At 36.5% G+C, this 25,098-nt stretch overlaps 1 protein-coding gene across 48 annotated transcripts in view; it reads left to right on the forward strand.

Annotated features, from left to right (window-relative positions):
- LOC137487928 (uncharacterized) overlaps nt 1-25,098 on the forward strand; it is a 100,906-nt gene that overhangs the window by 63,383 nt on the left and 12,425 nt on the right. For 14 of the 48 annotated variants that reach the window (XM_073926230.1, XM_073926237.1, XM_073926238.1 and 11 more), the window contains 2 exons: nt 24,649-24,718; nt 24,827-24,952. The exons of the other annotated variants lie outside the window; for them this stretch is intronic. Coding sequence is in view for 2 of the 14 variants with exons in the window: in XM_073926243.1 (XP_073782344.1) it covers nt 24,917-24,952 (36 nt within the window). In the remaining 12 variants the exon portion in view is untranslated. The remainder of the gene's footprint in view (nt 1-24,648; nt 24,719-24,826; nt 24,953-25,098) is intronic. 48 annotated transcript variants of the gene reach the window in all.

Raw genomic sequence — 25,098 nt, forward strand, 5'->3', positions numbered from 1 at the left:
ATGGCATGTTATCATGCTGTCAAAATAATGAAAACTAAAGCAAGATCAACTATTAACATAAAAATAATAATAATAATAATTCATTAATTCATTAATAATTGCTTCATTTTCGTTCGGCTTAGGCCCTTTATTCATCAGGTGTCGCCAAAGCGGAATGAACCACCAACTTATCCAGCATGTGTTTTATACAGCGGATGCCCTTCCAGCACTAACCCAGTACTGGGAAACACCCATACATTCACACATACCACACATTCACACTCATACTCATACACTATGGCCAATGTAGTTTTATTGAATTCACCTATACCGCATGTCTTTGGACTGTGGGGGAAACTGGAGCTCCTAAAGGAAACCCACGCCAACATGGGGAGAACATGAAAACTCCACACAGTAATGCCAACTGACCCAGCTGGGACTCAAACCAGCGACCTTCTTGCTGTGAGGAGACAGTGCTAAACACTGAACCACCATGTTATCCGCAATAATAATAATAGTAATAATGACAAATACATTCATACAATATACAGTTGAAGTCAGAATTATTAGCCCACCTTTGAATTTTCTTTTTCAAATATTTCCCAAATGTTGTTTACAGAGCGAGGAAATTTTCACAATTTTTTTTTTGGGAGAAATTCTTAATTGTTTTATTTCGGCTAGAATAAAAACAGTTTTTAATTTTTTAAAACCCTTTAAAGGTCAAAATCATTAGCCCCTTTAAACTATATGTTTTTTCGATAGTCTACAGAACAAACCATCATTATATAATAACTTGCCTAATTACCCTAACCTGCCTGGTTAACCTAATTAACTTAAGCCTTTAAATGTCACTTTAAGCTGTATTGTGTCTTGAAAAATATCTAGTAAAATATTATTTACTGTCATCATGTCAAAGATAAATAAATAAGTTATTAGAATTATTTGATAGAGTTATTAAAACTTTCATGTCTAGAAATGTGTTGAAAAAAATATTTTCTCCGTTAAATAGAAATTGGGGAAAAAAAAGTAATAATTCAGGGGGGCTAATAATTCTGACTTCAACAGTATATGTAATATGTTTGCATTGTGCAAAATGTAAGGGCAATACAACACATTCAGATCATCGTAGTTTAGAGTTATGGCCAAGAGAATGAATGTGCACTCTATTTTACACATTTGCTGTATTCTGTGTATGTGTTGTATACTGTGCTTAAATCCGTGTCAGCATTTTTAAGCAATTTTTCACATATTTAAGAAACACTATAAATGAACTGAGACTATTAGATTGTTCAATATAAACTTAACAGTTTTATTACAACAAATTTTAGCAATTGCAAACTACCTTAGTCACCTCATTAATTATACATTGCAAAGTGTCACTCAGAAAACAACGTCACAATATATTCACTTTGAAAGTTATAAACATTAACAGAAATAACGTTTCATTGATTTCATGCAACAGATCACACCCATGCATTTAAATAAAAAGTACCACATCATATACAGTATATGCGTCTTTCCACAATAGTGCAAAGTACCATGATTATAACAGGAGTCATGGTTATTAATTTAGCTTTGACTTGCAATTTATAAATAACCAAGGACAACAGGTTCAACAATAAATTGTCTTTAATGTTGTACTGAAGAAAAAATTAATCTGTTTTGAATGGTTGAGTACATCAACAACAACTATTCATTTTTGTGTGAACTGTTTAACTAAAAGTTAAAATTCTTTTTCACCCCCCAACCCCATCCCACCCCAGCAATCGAAATGGCACAGATCTTGGTACAAACCCATTCAGTCATGATATTCTTAATTTCTACGGAATTGTGAGATTTCCCCCTTCTATCTCTTGTTGTGTTCCGTATTTTTACTTCCGTATTTAATGCGCATATGGGTCCATCTGGGCAGTGAGTGAATATGTGGCTTCAGCAGCTGATGGCCTGTAGCTCTGAGCTGGTCATTGTGGAGGCCTTGCAGGTCTCTACTGCCATGTTTGAGCAAGCTGCTCGCATCGACAAACATTTGGCACAGACATCACTACCAGCTGGAGCGGGCATCTCTGCCATCCCGAACGTCCCCTAATGTCACTCTCTCTCTCTCATCTGTCACATAAGGCTCATGTTAACACACACAGACTTCTCGCCCCATTTGGCGAGATGTGAGTGAACTTTAAGAGTCGGTCCTCAGATAAAATCTCATGTAATTAGCCATAATGCGGGTTGTTAAAGAACTCGGAAGCAGATGTTTGGCAGGGAAATTGAGACGCTGGTATATAAAATAGGTATTTTAAGGTGAGGCGGACACCTGAGGCTATACTGTTCCTAGATCGGTCTTACAGATAGCATTCAGTGAGCAACATCCACTTTGTCAAGCTTGATCTGATCTCAGATTAGTGGAACCACTTTAAAGCAGCTCTACAGCTGTGAAAGTGAGTTCCTGTGGAGTGGAAAAGAGGGTTGCAGCTGTGTTTTGGAGCAGGTGTGTGAAGGCGGATGAACTCGGATGTGGCTGTTGTCCACTGCGTGGCTTTTACCCATACCTACAGGCTACAGACAGCCTAATTTACCCCTTTTCAGTTTGATACTGCTGTTAGGCATGATATCATAAAGCATATCTCCTGCATTACTAAAGGATATTCAAATATATGAGTTGACATCTAATCCCCGAAGAGCACTGAGTTGGGAATATTTGTGGGTTTTGAATCTTTCCTGGTAAGCTAAAGATATTAATTAGTTTTGATTCTGAATGAGTTAATGAATTAAAAAAAATGTTAAAAATGCTTTTTATTACATATTTACAAGATAGTTTGTCCCCTGTTCATAAGCATTCTAACAAAAACAAACAGAGTAGACCTAGACAGATTGTACTTTTGAAGCTTTTTTTACTGCTATTTTTTTGTAAAGATAATATTCCAAATTCTCAATAAACAAAACAGAGTAGCAAGGCAAGAATGAGGAGTTTTTTTTAAAGTCATTGTTTATCTACGAGTAAAACAGCAGAGGAGAACCAAGGCTAATTTGTACACCTTGCCACATCTTGCCTGCTAGTGGAGGGAGACTCCAATAAAAAAGATTTTCCAGCTTTTACCATTATCTTTTGATATATGTCAGGCTTGCAGGTGCTTTACCATGGCCTGGGGGGAGAGGAGGTGTTTAAGATAAAAGACAGGTTATTACGATGTGACAGAGATTCAACAGGACCTGCAGGTCAGGACACTAATGCAGGCTAAACAGAAAACGAGCTCTGCTTAGGCTGTTTATAGACTGAAGTCCACTGTAGTTCACTCTCAGTTTGTACCTGATTTAGACTATTTGTTTTTACTAATTTTGTTATTCAGCAACCAAATGCAGGTTTTATGAAGCAATTTATAATGGAATAACCACAATCATTCTAACCACTTTTGTTAATGAGACATTTCTAATGATAATACATTTCAGGGTTGCTGCAGGGTCTCTAAAAGTCTTAAAATGTTTAAAATTTCAAAAAGTAAATTTTAGGCCTTAAAAAGTCTTAAATTCGTTTATAAAGTGTCTTGTAAGTCTTAAATCCTTTAAAACAGGTCTTAATTTTTCTCTGTCTATATAAGGCTATCCAATCAAAAACAATCCATCTCAAAATTTTAAACAAAACTCTATTTATAACTCTATTTACCTAAATATTTGTTATGTTGAAAAAAAATGTGTATGCATACAACTAGGGTTTGCTTGTTTTGGCATATTATTTAAAATATGTGGCAAACGAACAACTAAATAGATTTTTTTTGAATAGGGAAAGTAAGTCTCTTTTTCATGGGACCAAAAGAAATATTTCTTAGTTGTTAGTGCTGTATACGTCTGAAATTAAATTTTATAATGGTCTTAAAGGGGTCTTAAAAAGTCTTAAATTTGAATCTGTGAATCCTGCAAAAAGTCTGTATTTTCTATTAAAATATAGATTTTGTAAGTGATTTTGTCACTTATTTTATCATACACACAAACAATCAAACAACATCAAATAATTACATAGAAACAGTAAATAAAATGTGTTATAGTGTACAAAAATAAATTAAATAAAAAAATATTTTTTTAATAGAACGGCTAAAAAACTTATTTATTTATTATTGTTATTATTATTATTATTAAAAATTTATTATTTTATTCAAACGGTTTTATTTAAATAAATTGAAATTATTTAAATTTACAGTATTTTAATAAGTACATGACAAGTATATTGTTTCATTTTAAATATATCTGAAACACTGAATGATGATGGTGAATATTTACTGATATATATATGAAAAGACATGCATTTGATAATCTACTTTAATATTATGCTTTTAGTTTGTTCAAAATCCCTGAATTTCCTAAATTTAAATTGATGCTGACCCATTATTTTTTTTTCACTTCAACTTACATTTTTATTGTACTGTTATTTTACTGAAATGTTGCTTCAGATCAGTGTTTCTCAAGCATGTTTCTCACTCAGATCATCTACTCTGCAAATTTTCCATCTCTTCTTAACCAAACACACCTGATTCAGATCATCAGCTCATTAGAAAAGACTGAAAGACTTGTAATGTGTGTGAAAAACAAAGGAGACATGCAAAACATGCAGTGTTGGTGGTCCAGGAACGTGATTGAGAAACACTGCATCAGATTAATCATTTTTGGAACCATTTTTAAACTCTGCTTGCTTTGTTGTAGACCTGCATGTGCAACAAATTTTGAAAAAACACTTGGAAAATGTACTGTATACTAAAAATATTGTAGTTATAAAAAACAGATAAGCTATATTCTCTTAAGTACTTTTAGTAAATTAGTCATTTAGGAGCAGGCTGGCAAATATCATAAAAAGGCAAACTCTTAATGAAGCCTAAGTATTTAAGAGATTTTATGAGGAAAAAGATTTGGTTTTAGAATACCTAATGTGGTGTATCATCTGGTGAGCCATGCACTGTCTCTGTAGGTACCTTTCAGGGTGAACCGTGGCTTGTTTGTTTTTATGTGGTATGGTGAAAAAAATCACTTTGAAAAGTCATCCAGAGAAGCAAAAAAAGTAAAACACCTTTCTAGTTAATTAACCCAAATCCTTTCAGCGTGGTTTCACCCTGTTTTAAAAGCCTGAAACTTGACCATTAACCTCAAAATGGATGAGAGAGCGCTCTCTCGTCGACTTTTTTCTTCTCCGGCAAAATGTGACATAAAAAGCCTGTGAAATGAAATGATGAGTTTAAAACGTCTTTTTGAGGCAAACCCAATTAGGGCTCGCACAGTTTTTTTCCACCTCACAAAAAGCCTTACATTAGGACGAGGGCTAGTTATTAGTTCCGCAGTCGTTATTTTACAAATCATTTCTGTTTGCCTTCCGCACGCTGTGGCAGAGAGTGGGCTCCAATTAGAAAGGCATTAAAACAGCAACCAGGACTTAGCTGCATTACACCCAGCAATGACATTCCACCTGCCATTATGTTATTAGCAAAGAGCTGGATCGAGAGAGCAAAAAAGGCTTTTAATTGAAAATAAAGAGAAATAAAGGCATTTTGAAAGTAGCAGCTGTTAGCTTTGCAGATCTCTCAGCAGCTGTTGCTGTCAAGTCGGAGCCTGGGCCTATTCACCCCAAATCTCTCTCTCTCTCTCTCTCTCTATCTTTCTCTCTCTCTTTCTCTCTCTCTTTCAAGAATGACCGTGCAATGCTGGCCATCCCTTTGCTTTGTTCAGTTTGGCAGACGTTTTGAAAAATTAGCTCTGTATTAATGCTGTGTGTGTTTTCAGACTTGGCTAACAGCAGTAGATAAAATGTTTAAAAGTTCCAAGATATTGTTTGGAGCAACATGAGCTTTATCTTTGACTTAGTGGTTGACTCATATAATCAGCTGATTCATTCAAAACACTGATTCATTCTGGTATAAATAAAACAAGTAACAGTCTTTATGATTGATGGACTGAATCATTTACACATCTGACCCATTTAAAACATTGATCCATTAAAGAAGGAAGAGTCTCTTATCAATGTAATGGCTATATTGATCTGTGAACAAAGCAAGATACCAGGTTTAAGGATCCTTTAAGTCATAAAACACACACTTATGTATTCAAGAACAAATCAACTAAATGTCGTTAAATGCGTTATTGAATAATTCATTTATCAGACTCATAGGAAGCATCAAAACAAAGGGCTCTTTAAAGGGACTGAATCATTCACTTATTTCAGTCAGAGTCGACACACTTATTGACCTTATTCTAAAATGCGGAAGTGCGCCTGTTTTCGCGATTGTCTTAGAACTTCCGATTCAGTCGCCTATGGGAGAAATGACTAGGAATAATAAACGGCAGAAAATGGTCAAACTACTTGCTCAACAAACAAATGTTTGCAGACCAAGTAGCATAATATAATAAGAAAATATTAAATTGCAACATCAAGCAGCGTAACGAGCAGTTGTTAACGTCAAAAAATGAATGGAAGTGAATGTGACCGGAAGTCGCGAGACAAAAAGATTCAAATGGCAGCGCCCACTCGACAGCTGAAAATAAGGTGAATACATCCTGGAACAAACTAATCAAAACCTCACAAGTCATTCTGGAAGTAAATTGCTCAACTGCATGGAAGCATGTTGCTGTAGCTTTATTTGGTATTATCTTCCTCACTGGCAGCAACAAAAATGATCAGCAATAGGCCCACACAGAATCTGTGCACACAGAAATCTGCAGATTTTCTTAGATTGTTTAGCCCATTATTTGATTATTAACAAAATACTGTATTTACTATAAAATAATAAATTTATATTTTTTATGTTTTTTAATTGTTTTAGTAATAATATTGACAAATATGAAAGTGTTCATATGGTTATTTACAATACAGTTTGTAAAGTCATTTTTTCTATTAGAAGATGTATTATGCTGTCTTTTAGGAGATATATGATAGGCTTGCTTTGTTTACCAAATAAGTGGATGTAGGTGGATTTGGATTGAAAACATTTAATAAAGGTTAAAAAGCTATTTTTTATTTGATATATTAATGTAAGTTGTTAGTTACGATACTCTCAAAATAATTCCACATAAATCCACAGATTTTTTTTTTTTTACAAAATTCTCCACAGAAATAGCAAAAAATGTTGGCGTATTCTGTCTGGCCCTAGCAAATACTCTAAAATCTAAAATGAAAGTTAAACAACATTAACATTGGCTCTTTTCTGAAAATGTGTTAAGACTACTGATACATTTGCAACTCTGGGTAATTGTCTAGGAGGTCTTCACACATTTAGATGACAATAGCCGCACTCACTCTTACATGAAAAATAAGGTGAGTAAAAGCAGCAACATATTGTTGTTCTGCATATTGCGTGATCTGTTTACCTGCTGAAATTCTGAACAGCAGTTGTCTTGCCCATGTGATTGTTGCATGCCTGTAATATAATTTGATTACATAAATAATATTCTCAGTATTGCATTGTAACATGTTCTTGCACTAGAGCTGATTTTGTGTTCTGTCTCCATGTGCTGTATCGTATAACTGCTATGATTAAGGATGAGCCGGGTGTGTTGTGTTTTGGGCTCACGCTGCCGACTGTAATGATGAACTGTGAGCTTGTGTTCCTCTATCCAGCCTGACTACTGACCTGAGGTCAGGGCTACAGCAGCAGTGGGAGAGAAGGACTGTGCATAAATCTGCTTAGCTGCATACATGCAATGAAATAGTATCTCATTAAATGGCTGGTTTAGATATAGGCTGGTATACATGTGCATTTGGGTTGATCATGCACTGCAGTAAACAGTAGTACCTTCCCTTTTACATTTCCAACAGCAGTATTTGCATAATTCCTTCTATGCATTTACTGTAACTAGGGCTAAAAGCTGCCTATCATGATAATATGCTATATAGAGACCCAGACAATAGAGTCTGGACACACATAACAGTCAGTCATAAAAATGATAAATAAACATCCAGCGTCTCCATTGGCCCTTGGTTTCACCCTATTCTCATTTCCCCTATAGCTAAGGGTTAACATCGATTTAGGTAATTTTCTTCATTTGCCTAGACAAGAAATGGTAACAGGGCAGCACAGTAGTTAGCAGGAGTCGACCCACAGCAAGAAGGTCACTGGTTCGAGTCCCAGCTGGACCAGGAGGCATTTCTGTGTGGAGTTTGTATGATTTCCCCATGTCTGCATGGGTTTCTTCCAGGTGCTCCGGTTTTCCTTAGTCCAATGACATGTCATATAAATTAATTGAATAAACACAGTTGGTCATAAAGTGTGTGGGTGTTTCCCAGCACTGAGGGTTATATTCCAAGGTGGTAGAGAAATTGGCGATTCAGTCTCCACTTGTTAAAAGCTGAAGAAAAGTGAGTGAGAGAAATGGTAACAAAATTAATTCACCCCTTTGCCCCTTTAAACCCCCTTTTTACTGTATTCCCCGTCAGAGGGTTGTGTGTAGCCGTATGGCCACGAGGCATTGTGTGTTTTGCAGCTTTGCCAGCAACTGCCATTTGGACTCTTAAGAGGCGTAGGACCCTCCCCCTTTGAACTGCAGCCAGCTTTCTATGGTCTCTGTTTTTCTTTCTCCCGCTCTCTTTTTTTTTAATAACTTCCCCGGAAGGCACTTCCCTCTTTTTTCTTTCCACTTCACACCCCCTTCCTTTTAATTTGACCATGGCTCTCTCTGGCAAAGCTGTGATGCTGATAAGAAAGGTATGGCTGCATTTAACTGACAGCTCGCCGTCTCCCCAATTGTATGTGCATGTGCAAATGCATCTGTGTGCGTTTAGATCTGCATTCAACGCCACTCAGTGAGCTCTGCTCTTAAACGTATCCCGTGGGGGGTTTCAGTCTGTAATATTGCGTAAAACCGAGATGCTAGACTGGGAGCGCCAATGCGTGATAAGTCCTAGACAAACCATGTGAATTTGATACGGTGCTTCCAAAAAGCAATGCATTCAAAGTGTTTCAGTTTACATGGTTAAAGTCTGCCTATTTCACATACATACATACACACAGACTACAGAAATGGATGATGACATAACTGGCTATGTTTGAATTAACCTGAGCACATATAAAATTGCAGATTGCCGCCTTCGCTTAGTCTTAACATACATTATCTAAGGTTTTGATTTGAACATCTTTTTTTGTCTAACACAATAACCAAATACTCTCTGATGAATACTATATACTAAATGAGAAAGCTGCTTGCTTAAAAATTCTTTTTTTTTTAGTTAAACCAAATTGAGACTATTAATAGGTGAGAATTAACCACCATTTACTCTGTTATCCAGAAGTTTGTAGAACTACATGCTGGACTTGAAACTGTAATTTTGACATACCTGCAAATGGCCGGTGATGCTGCATTAATAAAATAATAATAAAATAAGGAAAACAAATTTGTCAAACGCATTTATTTGCAATTAATTGCTTAAATAATACAAGTGAAACAATTCATTAAACTGATATGGTACTTTATCGAACTTTAAAGTATTTAAAAATTATACAGTATATTGTTGTTATACTTATCGTTATTACTACGGCTGGGCGATATTGCAAAAAAATTATCACAATGTCATGTTTCATATCATTCGGTATTGATATTTATAAGATATTTTTTAAGTCCACTTAGGAATATTAGGTTTTTTTTATTTAACCCTTTTTATTTTAATTTACCAAAATTACTAAGTCTAATTGTAATTGTCAAAAACAAAAAATATTTAAACTAAATATTTATTTTCTTTATAATGAAATAAGCATAAGTATTGAAGAGACTTTTAAACTTGATGGTCTCTTGCACACCGTGTGTGCGTCACTCCCAGTTTGTGCTGCAAGTCACGTGTCTGCATTAGAAATGACAAACTAAGGGCCTACTCACACTAAGCTATCCAAGCCATGCCCAGGCCCATTTCCCGGATCGTTTGAGAAGTGTGAATGTGCTGAATCTGGCTCAGGTACGGTTCACTTGGCTGGCCCTGGCCCTTTTAGAAGAGGTGGGCCAGAGCGTGGTTCACTTGGGCTTTGGCGCGGTACGTTTGTAGTGTGAGTGCAAAATGCGCCAAAGCCTGAAACTGAAAGCAAGACGTGACTTTAAGGGACTGTTTCATATGGCTTTATTAATCATTCTTACTGTTTAATGAACGCAAACTGCCCTAGATTATTAAAGACGCAAACTTCTCACTGCACGACAGCTGCACACCTTCAGCAAACCTCCTCATTCCTGCAGCACGAGGGCTTTATGATTTTTTATGAGCGCCAAAATCTGTTTGGCGAAATATCTGACTGCGTGTCACAGCATCCCTAAGGACTTTTTGGCGAAATATTTGACTGCATGTCACTGCATATCAAACGACTGAAACGATATAACTAGAGAAATCTCCACTGTGCTGAGCGAGAGCGCTTACTGGACAGCGCAGCATCGATGACGTATAAAGCCACATTTGAATAAAACTATATCCTTCATAAAGAAACTTCATACCAACAAAAAAAAAAGTTGGAAAAAATGCACTTGCAGAATTAAAGGGCTATTACGGCTGTTACTGTTGAAGTTGGCTTTATTTTTTAACCGCTTTAGCTTTTTGTACACTTCTCCCTTATTTATAATAATAATAATAATAATATGTATAATGTTTTGTATAAATTACTTTTATAAATGTGTAATTTACATTCCCGTACTTATTATAATTAATGCAGCTAATAAGAAGGGGGAAAAGCCCTGGAATAGAAAATGGAAATGTTTGTGACCCTAAGGTATCTGTCTTTCTGTTCCTAAAATGCTTTTTGCCGTGTGAATGTGAGAAAACCTCCTAAATGGAGCTCCAGCACTGCATGGGGACCAGCACCCTGTTGGTGTAAAAGGGGTAAGTAAGGCCCAGTGTTCAATGACAGATATGCGAGGGGAACAGCAATGTAGACTATCAGCTTGCCCAGGGGGCTTGCTCTCACTTGTCATGGGATGGAGAGAAAAAGACCCCTAGACACCTGTCTGACACCTCTCATCAGCGCAGTATCCTGAATCCTGCAGAGGGCTACTGATGGTCTGAAATCTCACACCTTTAAGCTACTGTTGGCACTCAGCGCCTGTCATATCCACTTTACAAAACAACAGCCTCAGGGTGCGCGAAAGAGGCAGCCGTTGTAAAACAAAGAGCTGAAAAAAGTGAAATCTGTTGTATTATGGTATCATAATGCATTGTGTCATCCGCAATGCAATGCAAGACATTAAAGAAATAGCCTCCCATGCTTCAGCATTTATTTTGTCATGTGGGATTATTTCTAACAGACTGTTTCTGTGTGAACGTGTCTGTTTTGTTGCTGTGAAAGCGGGAGAGATGGTTGGTCCTGTGCCAGTGTTTGTAATTAAGGCTGTTCTGTGTTCAAAAACATGGGGTCTTTAAGCACAAATGCAAAAAAAACATGCATGAGTGCTCTCTCTCTTTGCTTTCTCTGTACTCCTTGTGAGTGAGGGTGAGCGGGGAGGGAGGTGACCTTGCCGGCTGTAATTAAAGTGAAACACCTTGACTTGTCACCATTGGCTCAGACAGCTTAAATCTCCCTAATGTAAATCGGCCCGCTGCTGACGCGCTGCTAGGCATGGCCACGGAGAAGATAGAGGCGGTGGTGATCCATCTCTGTACACACTCATAGTCACACACACACATACATTCACACAAGGTCTCCCACCCAATTGTGTTAGCATGCGCTTTTATTTATTTTACACACCAGACACCATGTTGCAAAGCTTCATTGCCAAAAACCTCTTGGGATAACGGTGTGTTTGCTCGGGGAAAGGGCTGAAATGTCAAAGAGTGGTGAGAATATGTGGGCTTCATTAATGAAATGTCTTGGTTTAATACATTTTAATTCAATCAACAGCATTTATGCTATAATGTAGATTTATTTAGGTGGAATTCATTTGATGCTAAAATCTAAAACAAAAGTATGTATTTCAGATTATTATAAACAAAATTAAAGGTGCAGTAGGTGATCTGCCAAAATGCTAGCCGGTTAGCATGATGTCTTTTAAACAGTCCCTCCCCACTGTCCAAAGCACTCCTGAAACTCGAATGGGCGCACCTTAAAGATGACAGTAGACAATCCACTAGATCATGTCATTCGCCAGTTAGAAAACTTAACAATACTTATAATACTACAATTCTTAACAAAAATTTTTATTATATGTAGCACGTTTTCAGTTGTGTAGCAAGCAAAACTTGTCAATGTGCAATATTTCATGCATGCAGGGATTGCTGGTCTCACTCTCTAACGCTCTTTGTCCTAAAGCGACTACTGTATGCTTAGTGGTTGCCCGAAGGTGTGCAGGAATTAAACTTATTACTAAGCCATACCTACATGCTAGTCCAGAATAAATATTCAAAGTAGCAAGGTAAACAATCAACACAGGTTCATTCTAAAAACCTTGTCCTACATACATTTCTGGAGACTGCAAATTATGTGCCAGAGGTACGTATGGCTGCATTTCATTTTAAAAACGAATGCTTCTAAACAGCAGTGGCTAGTCCCCTGAAGCAGAGGGCCAATTGACCACCTCTGTACACACTGCTCTCTGGTTTAGGAAAGGCTTACCTGTCCACACCAGCTATCTCAGTCCTCAGTAAAATAGTTTTTTTCATCAGCATCGGAAATTGTAATTATGCATAGAACTCAGCTTATGCCAGAAAACATAGATATGCTGATATTTCTTAAAAAGAAAAAATGTATTTTTAGCACAGTTTTAGTTTTTATTAAAGAACCTTCTTTAATTAGTATTGCTCATTTTTTATTTGAAATTGATTTTAAATTTGTAGAGTACTGTAGCTGCACAAGGTTTTAGTTTGTTTATATTAAAAAGTCTTATTTAGTTTGTATTATTTACATTTTATTTGGATTTTGATTTAACATTTCAATTTAGTTATTGCAGAAAATATTTTATATAAAAATAAATTATATTAGAAAATAAATTAGAAAATATATTTAAAATGATATATATTGTTGAAAAGAGCATAATTTGAGAAAAAGTAAAAGGTCTCTTGTTCACCTTAAATTTGTCTCAAATAATAATAATAAAAAAATTGTGACTAAATTGTGAGTCTTGAGATTTGTATTTTGAATTGTATTGAATCGTGACTTAGGTGAATCGTTACATCCCTACTCTTAGATCAAGTAAAAAGCAAATGTTTTGTTTTCACCTTTAGAAGAAACAGGTGAAAATTAAGTTTTTCCTAAACAAGCTATATTATATTCCAGTGGGGCAAACAAAATAATCTTGTTTTGCTTTCAAATGTAGATATTTGGACTACAAACAAGACAAGATTTTTTTTTGTATAAATTGTGTTATTACAATTGTTAAATACAATTAATAAATACTTGACTATTATTCACTCAACATTGTGTATCTTGCGATGTGACTATTGTGGATGCGCATATTACAATATCGACGCTGAAGTGTCATATTGTACAGCCCTAGTGAATAACAGAACAGGCAAAAACTAAAATATATAACAAAAAAAAAAATGTTCAACGCATTTACAGCAACATGTTAAACAAATGTATTACACATGGAAAAGGATCAAAAGATGAACTATTTAATGATTAGGGAATAAAAGGCCTTCTCAGACAGAATCGGGGATGAGGAATGCTTGCCAAACAGCTCTGGGTTGAATAGATGGCATGTGGAAGAATGTGTCTGAGTCTGTGTGCCAACATTACCAGTTGTCGACGGCTCATGCCAGGCTGTTGCTGCCTGGGCAATGGGAACACTGACAGGAGTCAGATGCCCAGCCTGTGTCAGTACCAGGCACTGTGCCCAATACCTTTGACCTACAGGGCAACTGAGCACATGCCACACACTGAGAGGGCGCAGAGGGCATGCACAAACATATACCCACATGTACTCAGCCCTATATGAGCCTCTGAATTGACAGGGTTACATAATCAGGGAGTCCTCCTGGCATGAAACTCACATCTCTATAGGTCTCCAGTGGGAACAGCCTATAGCACAGCAAGTTGTGTGCCAACTACAGGCCCTGGAGTGTGTCGGAGTGACAGATTTGTGTTTTTGGCATGATCTCAATTTGGGTGCTTATCTTGGCAAATTGCTTCGGATTCCTGTTTGTCTTCAACAGTGGCAGCCTTAATTTTGTTTGTAATAATTTGAAAGTGCTTTATTGTTGACATGTGGCTGTAGTGTAAACATGCTGACAATTACGTATTTGTGAATGGGTTAAATATGAGAACAATTGGGTTGTAATATTATTCAGTGTAATAGATGCATTTGTGAAAATTAACCTGTATACTTATTCTGACTTATACTTAATATATGAGCAATTCCATGAAAATGTCAATCTTGCCATGAAAACTAAATAAGTTTTCACCAAAATAGAAAAACATTTCTACATTTTTTTGTGTTAGAAAGTATTTTAGAGTACTTTAAAAATACTCATAAATGTATCTGTCAGTGTTTCAAACTATTATATTTGATTTGCTAAAATCACACAAGTGTCAATTTCACAGCTGTCACATCCATAATGGAAAAGTTCCCATCCAAAACAAATCTTTTTCCTCATAAATGCAAAAATGTCATCATTACATTCAGTCATTTTAATTCTATAGTGAGCTGATTCATATCTGTTCGATTAGCATTGTTTCTATTGGGTTGTACAGTTTAATTGACAGAATTCCTACAAAATCTGTTGTAGACTGTAAACTCGCAAACTTTTATTGTCACATCCACAACGCATGTTTATTTTTCTCATTTAAAATCTAAAAAATGTTTACAGATTGATATTTTTCTGATCCCATAACTCTGGTTAGTTGTTTTGGAAAATATAAACATATATGTCAATATAATGATAATGTATACTTATATGTGAATTTATGTTTTGAGTTTTTACTGCAAATGTCACATCTATAATGCTGAAATTGCTCATATACAGTTGAGGTCAGAATTATTAGCCCCTCTTTGAATTTTTACTTTTTAAATATTTCCTGAATTATGTTTAACAGGGCAAGGAAATATACACAGTATGTCTGATAATATTTTTTCTTCTGGAAAAAGTCTTATTTGTTTTATTTAGGCTAGATTGAAAAAGGTTTTCTTAATTTTTTATGAACCATTTTAAGGTCAAAATTATTAGCTCCTTTAAGCAAATTTTTTTTTACTCTCTACAGAGCAAATCAGCGTTATACAATAACTTACCTAAGGGCGTACTCACACCACGTACAGTTGCCTTAAACCAGGCAGAAGCACGCTTGTCCCCCCTCCCGTCTCCCCCGTCAGGCCCGCACTCACATCGCATTCGGGCCTGAGCACGCTTACATCATCAATGATGCGCTGTTCAGTTAAAAGAAGCTCTCTCGTTTAGCACAGTGGAGATTTATTTATATCGTAATATCGTTTTAGTCGTTTGGAATGCAGTGACACACAGTTAAATATTTCGCAGAACAGTTTTGCCACTTTTGACACTTATAAACAATCATAAAGTCCTTATGCTGCTGGAATTAAGAGGTTTGCTGAAGGTGCAGCTGTCGTGCAGTGAGGGGTTTGCATCTTTAATAATACTGTCGTACAGTTTGTGTTTATTGAACAGTAAGAATGATCAATAAATCCAGATCAAACAGTCCCTTAAACGTCATGTATTATCCTCAGGCACGCTTTGCACTTACACTACAAGCGTACCGCGCCAAAGTCCAAGTGAACGGCACTCTGGCACACCTCGTCCAACCTGGCCTGGCCACACTTCTCAAACGATCCAGGAAACGGGCCTGGGCACGGTTCGGATAGCATAGAGTGAGTACGCGAGAGATGGGCAAGGTGAACAGCAGTACATCGGCATTTAAAATGATATGAAGCAAAACGTCTCACCGTGGACTGAATTGTTTTTGTCAGGTTAAAAAGTGTGTTTATTTACATTTTTGTTTGTTTGTTTTTGACTTTATTGGTATTTGTAAAAAAATGTAAATTAAAAGGCAGTTTTCTACTGTATTTTTAAATAATCAGTGTCAATATAAAGTAGGCTATTTAAAATTTTATACAATGGAAGAAAACTTAAAGCACCAGGAGGATCTCAGGAGGATCAGGGATCTCAGCTGAGCCTAAGCATCTTTCTTTTCAGTTGTCTTTGTTTTGTCATATGAAGGTGAAGTGTGTTTAGGTCTTTGCAAAACCTTGCTGAACTGGCCTGCTGAACAAAAAGTCACTTCGAGAGGGATTGTGTAAAGTCCTGAGAACAATGCATTTAAAAAAAATATGTTGAAAAGAGAGAAAATGAGAAAGGAAATACAAGCACATTCCAGTGAGATAGCAGTTAAAAAAGCCCTGAAATACTTTACTCTATATTCAGATTTTTACTGGTCAACATAGGGTCCACATTTTCATAAATACTGTGAACACCATACAGAACCAATCCTGTAAAAAAATGACGGGATGTCACCATATGTCATTTTGCTTCCTATGTCATTGTCAGTGCTTATCATTATATAGATTTAGAAAATTCTCCCTGCTTTAATAAAAGCTTTATCTAAAGCACCCAACATACACACACACAGACACACACACATACACACACAGACACACAGATTTCTGTATGTAAAGAGCCATGAATACACAGTAGAGGAAAATGCATTTAATGTCGCAAATTTCTTATTGCCTGTCAGTCTCTTTAATTTGATCTGACGAAGGACAGTTACCATTTTGGGCAGTGAAGTCAAGGAACATATTGGCAGAGAGACTGGCAGCTAATAAAGCCAGCTGGATTTCACTCGCCCTGAGTATCTGCTTTCAACGCATCCCCCCACCTCCCCTCCACCCTTTATTTATAAATCTCAATATTGTTATTATGAAGATATCATAGGTGTATTAAGGTTCACCTATCTCTTTTCATGCCCCCCGAACTAATAATGTGTTATTGATTTGGCAGACTTCCTGTCTGCTTCCCTCCCATGAGACATCACCTTTCAGTTCGCTCTTCCTCTGTTGAATCATGTCTTTGTTCGCCTTTTAAGCTGGCAGTGGTAAGATGGGTCCATTTTCTTTATTGCTTCTGATAAAGATGGCAACAAATGCCCTGAGGAAAATTGTGACTGATTATTTTCAACATATTTTCAAAGATGTTTGTGAACATGTAGATTTTCTCACTTACTGTAATCAAATTGTCAAAACTGGACTTTTATTGGTTCATTTAAAGCTAGAGTGCGTAATTTAAGTGTCTTCACCTGCCCTAGTGGTTTTTCCATAGATATATACATCTAAGCTGTTCATGGTTCACCTAGGTTGTTTTTATTGTGCCTCTGTGCTTATTTTAAAACATTACTTAACCAATGGTGTATATTTGGGGCATGCTTACTGATTTTTTTTTACCCAATAATACTTTATATTTAATAGAAATAGGTTGATGTATGATCGATGTATGATCATATGATGTGTTTTATAATATGATTTGAGCGTTGTATGTCACATTATTGTAAAATTAAAAATCTGAAGTTCTTTGATTGGTTTTCTTGGCCTGCAACTGCTGGAAGAGGAGGTTTTAGATTTTTGTTTTTCTCAATGGGACTTAAAATAAAAATAAAGAAAATAAAGAAAAAATTAAATATATTGAAAAGTCAAAATCTTTTTTTTTTTTTTTTTTGTAGGGGATGATTTTGAATAATAACTCATAAACATTTTTGTTTATGCAAATGCAAGACTTGTTAATTTTTTAAATAACAGAAAATTATTATTTTTTCTTGAAATAAGTGATTTCGCTAACTCCATATAATGTCAAAATCCTGATACTTCAAAACTTGTATTAACATATAAAAATCAATCAATCAATCAATCAATCAATCAATCAATCAATCAATCAATCAATCAATCAATCATTACATATAAATTAACTTACTGTAGGTTGTCACATTGGTAATCCAAGTCTTTTGAAGAAATACTATCACTTTATATAAGAAACAGGTTTAATTTAGGCTTTTATTCACATATAAATGTTGACCACTTCACACTAAAGCAATGAACATTATTTCAACTTATTTTTATTATAATGTATTGTTAAAGATGAAACCTTCTGGTGAAAAAAATGCATTACCAATTATTCTGCAGAGAAATCTTCACCAATCAGAGAACTGATTGATCACATTTTTGCAAATTATGTGATTGTCAGTCTCCCTGTTCCCTCAAACTACTTAAATATTTGTATTAAAACATAAATATTTTGCACTATGTAAAGTGTATTTTTTTCTACTGTATATCTGGCTGGTTTGGTTCATGGCTTATAACATGTATAGCCCTTATTTAATATCCCAATGCGCAAAATACATCCAGAACTGTAGCCTCTAAAAAAGTGAATAGGCAATATTGCGCTGTATTGGCAGACGGGGTGTGTTCTCAGCAACCAGTGTAATTTATCCAGTTCTATTTGGTGACATTAAAAGTTAGAAATGCATTCTTCACTTTTAAAATAATTTATTGCTCAGCAAATCTGCATTTGAAACTTTAGTTTGAACTCAAACTGATAGTTCACTGCACCACTAAACATCGCCTTGGCCTTCGTCCCACAACTTGCCAGGAAGGGAGAAAAAAAGGCAGAAGAATAAGAGAAGGGTTAGAAAGAGAGGCAGAAATAAGCAGCACATGTATATATGCGAATATATGCACCATCAGCGCAAAATTTGGCTGACTCAGCTGACTTTGGTGCTTTGCTGCATGTTAAAACACATAGTGGCAAAGCCCATTAAAAATGAATGCGGCACGATAATCACATTCGCACTTAAAATTTAATGCTACTACAGTGGGGCTGACAAAGAGAAGCTGGGGCCTGGGCGTCATGATTACAGTTCAGCTTCTGAAGTTATGTTATGGGGTGACCATTTACAGTGGCCTTCCTGAACCACGTTTTATTGTGGGAGTATAATAGGTCAAAGCTGACTGTAGTACTAATAATACTAAAATAAATTGGCAACGACTTTAAACGCAAGGTGTATTAATATTTTCCTTAACTTCAATCAAAATTTGAATATAAAGAAAAGAAAACACTCTGAGAAGGCAAAGGAGGCAGCATTCATATGGAATGGTATTTTTGCAACTCTGATATGATATTTAGACTTACTCCATGGCCTGTTGAAACTTTGATTCTAAACAGCTGGAAAGTGTGCAATAAAATTGTTTCATGCACAGGTAGTTCCAGTCAGTTTTGATCACAGTTTTAAATAAATGCGCTTCCCCCACACCAAAGTCAGAGAGAGAGAAAGAGAGAGAGAGAGAGAATAGCTGACATGTGCTTTACCAGTGAGCCGATGTTGACTATCCAACTCACAAATATGCGCAAAAATAATTCCAAAAAGGTATCTACACTGAAAAAAATTATGTCAGCAAAATTGTTGTAAAAAAAGTGTGTTGAATTTAAACAAACTAATTAAATTTAGTAATGTTCAACTTAATTTTTTTTAAAATTCAGCCTAAATAAATTGTTTACAACTACTTAACCTAAAAGAAAATTGTAAATCCAAGGAATCATCTTTGAATATTTTTTTCAGTGTCTTTTTTCACTGAGTAGGAAAGAGTGGAGACTGAGAGATTTGTTTGAACTTATTTTGGTAAATGAGTGTAGAATAAGCAGGATAATCAATGGCTTGCCATGCATTAAATTCCATTAAAATCCTTTGACGCATAGCAATCCGTTTATTATCTTTTACTTTATCATTTAGGACTGTTTGAAATCTGTGATTAAATTGTACAGTTTAGGTTACTGCACACGTGTGTGTGATGCCTGTGTGTGATGCTCAATTCAATTAATTGGACATACTTTTAAAAAAAAATAAAAACCAAATTTTTAAGCAAGTTATATTAAGGTCTATTTCAGAAAAATATAAATGTAAAACAAAAGGAAAAAAAGTTCAAAGAGGCTCATCAGACAACAATATCTGGCCTGGTCTAAAGGATTCTTTCCTTGTTTAGGTTTAGTTACATTTGTATTCCTTTGATTGTGAGCCCTAATATCTGATTTTTGAACAAATTCTCTTATGAAAGTTTTTTGTTCATGAATATTCAAAACTAACTTGCGATTCAAGGTTAATCAATTCAATCAGTTCATAGCTTTTAGATTTGTAATGAACTCTTGCTTAGCTTGAGTAATTATTAATTAGTCATAATAATTCATGTATAATTCAGATATTTGTACTTCATTAACTAAAAAATAGTATGGAAGTTGTTGGACTTTTCAACGTTTGGCTTAATGAATCAGAATTTCAGGTTTAGTTGAATTCACAGATCAGCATTTTGAACTTTTGAATCAAAAGTGTGTGTGCTGTGTTTGTAAATGGATGCATCCGTTCACACATGTGTCCTCCTGTACGTGTAGATTGGACCAGGGGCTCTTCAGCCCACCCCCTTGTGAAGTGGCCTTTCGACTGCCAACAAGGACTCTTTATAAAGCCAAATTAATTTTCCTCTGTTTCAAGCATAATACTGCCAAGTACAATAGACACTCTTGAGGATGTCTCTTGTCTGTGTCTCTGTGCATTTATGGAGGTAAAGGGATTGAAAGGGGGGGGCTTTTTTTCTAACTACAAGTCCTTAACCCCACCGTCCTCCTACATACACATGCTCCCCACTTATCCTTCCAGTGTTGTAGAACTTTCTCTTGGTGCCTCTGAGGTCAGGTGGGCCTGAAAAGGTGCCTTCATAAACAGAACAGCTCCTTCATTAGGAGGTAGAGATATCATTTTCTCTCCCATACACCTCAGCCCCTCACGCGGAGCACAGTCCTTTGGACTTGCACAAAAGACCTCCATGTTTGGAACAAGGAAAGAAAAGGGGCAAAAGAAAAGCAACATTTTCAGTAATGAGAAAGTGGGGCCAAAAAAGAACAGTGGACTGATGGGTGGGCAAGAGAGTGCCATGCAGTTTCAGACAGTCAGTTTGCGTAGTCTGTTCTCAAAACAGAGACCTTTTTCAAGGAAAGTGACAACAGAATGAAGCGAGAGCGTTCTTAGCAAATAAATGTGTTTGTTGAGACATTCATTTCAACTCTTGCCTGCATCATTAGGGTAGTGTCTCGCCATCTGCATTCTCAAATTATGCAAAGGCCCTCGCTATTTTAAGACATCTAGTTCAGAAACATAAATCGATATGTGTCCAATGCTTAGACGCATCACTAGATCTACCTACAATGCTCAACTGTGCCCTATTATCTAGGTCACAATATGTGGAGCGGTTTCAACAGATGGGTCAGCGCTAATTCCCCAGGCGAACAGAAGTTTTTCTCGCTTTCGTTCTGCTTGTCATTTCTTTCTAGAGTTGTGCTCCAGGATTGTCTGTGCTATCGTGTCATTTCAGGTATTGTCTCAGCATACACATATAACCATGTGTGATTGCATGTGTTCAGGCTTTCGCCAGTAGTCTTCTTTCCCTGCCTCTAAAAACATTTATAGAGGAGCCAACTGGGTCAGTTGCAATTTTGAATATATATATATATATATATATATATATATATATATATATATATATATATATATATATATATATATATATTATTTGATTTATTAATGCAGTAATATCCATAACTGCAAATACACTAGTTGCCATATAGCAGTAGGGAGTCTTATTAGTGTACATGCATGAATGCTGCGCAACATGAAATATTTGGCTGAAATTCCATTAGCTTGTGTCATCTAAGTGCTAGCCAAGGTGTTAATTATATTAATTCTAATGGTGTAAGCCCTCCATAAAAGGATTATATATGGAAATATTATATACATGCTTCCATATTAATGTTTTTTAAAGTGTCTAATGCTGGCCAAGGCTGAATTTATCAATTTTTTTCTATAATTCACCATTTATAAACTCAGTCTCCACAGTCTCCACTGTTCATTTTTAAAAATATCAGTTAAATTTGTATTTTAATAAATTGAATCAAGAATTGAATCTAATCTAAATGAGAGCTTTGGAATCAGAATCAAATTAAACCAAGATATTTTAATCGATACCCAGTCACAGAACCATGTAATGGTAATACATCAAGATACATTTTGGATAATTTTGGTCCAATGTGTGCGTTGGAGAATTTTACACTGAATCATACCATAATTGGCACTGACGGAAAAGGAGTGTATATAATGTAGAATATCTTCCCATTGTTGTACTGAAATATTTTCTGTCTAAACAAGTGTAATCTTTAAACTTTACATCTGTTATGAAAACTGTTAAATGGTTAGTTAGTATTATTAATAATTTAGTAATCTTAGCTAAGATAATTTAGACAAATTAATAAACAGTATCTGACTATTGAAAGTCAGTATGCAATTGCATGTATGATGCATACCTTGCAGTGATTTCTGGCAGCATGAATATAGCAATGCCTGTCCTTTTGTGTCACCCAGACATGGATCCAGTCAAGACTCCATCTTTCTCTCTCAGACCATGCCTCAAAGATCGCCAAGGGAGAGAGCAAGGGGGGGGGTCCACTGGGAGCTTGTGGCCCAACATGAGCACAAAGGGCTGCTTTTGGGAAGGTGGGGACTGAATAAAAAGTGGGAAAAAGGAAAAAAAAATCTCAAAACAATAACTGACAGTGGCTGGATGGAGGAATGTTGAGTGTGTGTGCTGTACGGGAAACTGTGCGGAGCTCCACAATAGAGATCTCCACCTGTTTACACTTCTGCTCTGGCCGCATTCTTCTGAGGCCTCTCTGGAGGGCTCTCACTCAACTCAGTCGGCTAACTGCCTCAAAACGCCATCCGCCACCACACAAAAGGGCTCCGCGACCCTCAGCAGAGCCATGAAAAGGATGGAAGAGCATGACAGAGAGAGAGAAAAAAAAGAGTATCGGATGAGGAGCAACTAAGAAAGAGAAAGCAAAAAAGCTAGGCAGTGAAATGAAAGGGAGGAACGAGGTCGATGGGCTTTTTTCCAACGAGTCGTGTTAAAGCAAAGGCTGCCTTTTTAAAATAGAAAGAGCGGTGGGTGAGAAGAAAGACAAGACATGAAAAAAGCAACCTCCGTCAGTTTTCTTTGTTGTACTGGACAAGAACATGGATCAAAATGAAGGGATGCGTGAGGTGAGAAAGAGCGCACTAGTGTAAAGGATGGAGGGATGAGGCCAGACACCGGCCCTTTGTGTGCAAATTTCCCACCACCGTCCTCGCAGTTTCTTAGCAGTTAATTAAAGAGGCGGGAGGCGGAGGAGAAGGGAAGGGGTCGAGGGTCTTGTGAGCGTTCCTCGCCGCATGAATGAAGGATTTGTCCTAAACTGGGCGGCAAGAGGCCAAACAATGTCAAAAGCAATTAGCACTGGCACTGGGCAGCAAGAGTTTCCACTAGTGAACAAGTAAAGGCTACAACAGACATGCACCCTGATATTTTAGAACAGAGAAACAGTACGTTTGTGTCAAGGGATGATTGTGTCTAGTGGCCTGAGAAGGTGTGGAATAGACGACCACCCGCCTGCACAATAACTACAATAATTGTTGAACTAACATTCAGTTAGTTCATTCCAGAAGTAACAGATTAATCCTTAATATTTACTCAACCCGATGTCATCCTAGGGACATTTAAGAGAGCGAAAAATAGATTGAGGCATAGAATACAGTGGTTAAAATGGAATGTTACTCTGTTTTACAGATTTTGCATTATTAAATGCAAAGTAGTACTGTGCACCACGTTTGCATGTTCTGCTTGCAAGGCTGTGTTTACTTCACACATGAAGCACTCGTAATGCTTGTGGCGTTTTCAGCCTTTGCGGTCTCACATGACATACTTTATCTCTAGGATGTCTTTGAGTTTGAAAACATGGCAGTTCTTGTTTGTTCTAACAGCGCTTTGCATCTAAATCTAATTGTCCGCTTGATGCTGTTTAATGAAAATTTGTTGAATAGACATGTAAGAGTATATACATTAATAATGTTTTCATTTTTACTTAATTTTGCAAAAGATTTTTATTTTTCTATTAAGGAATTCTCTAGGGATTTTACAAAACAATGTAATTCTGTAATCCTCACATCATTTGACACCCAGGAACAGAAACATCCTCAATGTCCACTCTTTGTCCACTGGCCACCCGGTTCCAAGTCTGTTTTCTCAACCTCTACAACTGGCACCTCTGCTATTGTTGGCACTTTTTTCTCTAGTACTGTCTTTATCTAGATACTGTTTTAGCAAACTGACAGAGTCTCCCAACTTTCAGAAGTTTGTTTTGGGAGGTAATCCTATTTGTTGTGTTTTGGATGGTAAAATTGAGTGAGATGCATAAGACTACAACTATATTATTAAACAGAAGCTTTTATTAACTTGTCACTTATTAAGTGGACTGATCATTCATATCAGTGTAGTACCAAGCAATTGTCGTTCAGCAAAGACTACTAGCTGTACATTATGTTGGTTAATAATATTCAAACAAAGCATATAAGATCTTTCCCTGCTGTTCAGATCATTTCAATGCCCCTATACAGTGTATTAAGCAATTTCTCTGTACTATATAATGAGAACAGACTTAATGTTTACAGCACTCCCTCAACCATATACCATTTGGCTGGATTCACTGTATCTATTCTTTATACAAGTAACTAACATAAGCCATGTGAATCTCTCTTTCTCACCCTCTATCTCTGTTTCAGCATCTCCAGCTCATAAATCCATTAGATTCCTCAGCTCGAGTCAGTGAGAGAGGAGTCCATCCTATTCTCTTCTCTGATAAATCACGGTTGTGTGTGTATGTGTAATCTCCCTCAGGCAGGCCGGAAGAAGTGATCAGTGACAGAAGAGACGCACGCCGACACAAACCACCTTTAGTGGGGGGCAGGTAATCAGAGGGAGATTGAGAGACGGACGAAAATTGCCATGCAGATTTAGAGCCCATAAACATAGAGCTTGGCCTCCTTCCACCCTTTTCCTTTTCTCTTTTTCTCAGCATCTCTATGGGTTGCTAATTAGAGGCATGTAGCTGAAGACAAGAGCCCAGGTTACTGTAACCTTGGTTGTGGTGTGGCCGTTCTCCTCCATGCAGCCGGCTATTCATCACGGCACTGAGGCGGAGGTAAGAAAGCGCGGCATGGGGAAATGAGCAGCTCAAGACGAGTAACAAATCACCCCCTCACTCCACTATACCAAGGGAACTTGGCTGAGCTGAATACAGCATCAGTAGGACTGGGATCAGATAGTTCAGGGTGCTTGTAGAATCTC

The sequence above is a fragment of the Danio rerio genome, chromosome 16 (assembly GCF_049306965.1).
Source record: "Danio rerio strain Tuebingen ecotype United States chromosome 16, GRCz12tu, whole genome shotgun sequence".
Classification (NCBI taxonomy): Eukaryota; Metazoa; Chordata; class Actinopteri; order Cypriniformes; family Danionidae; genus Danio; species Danio rerio.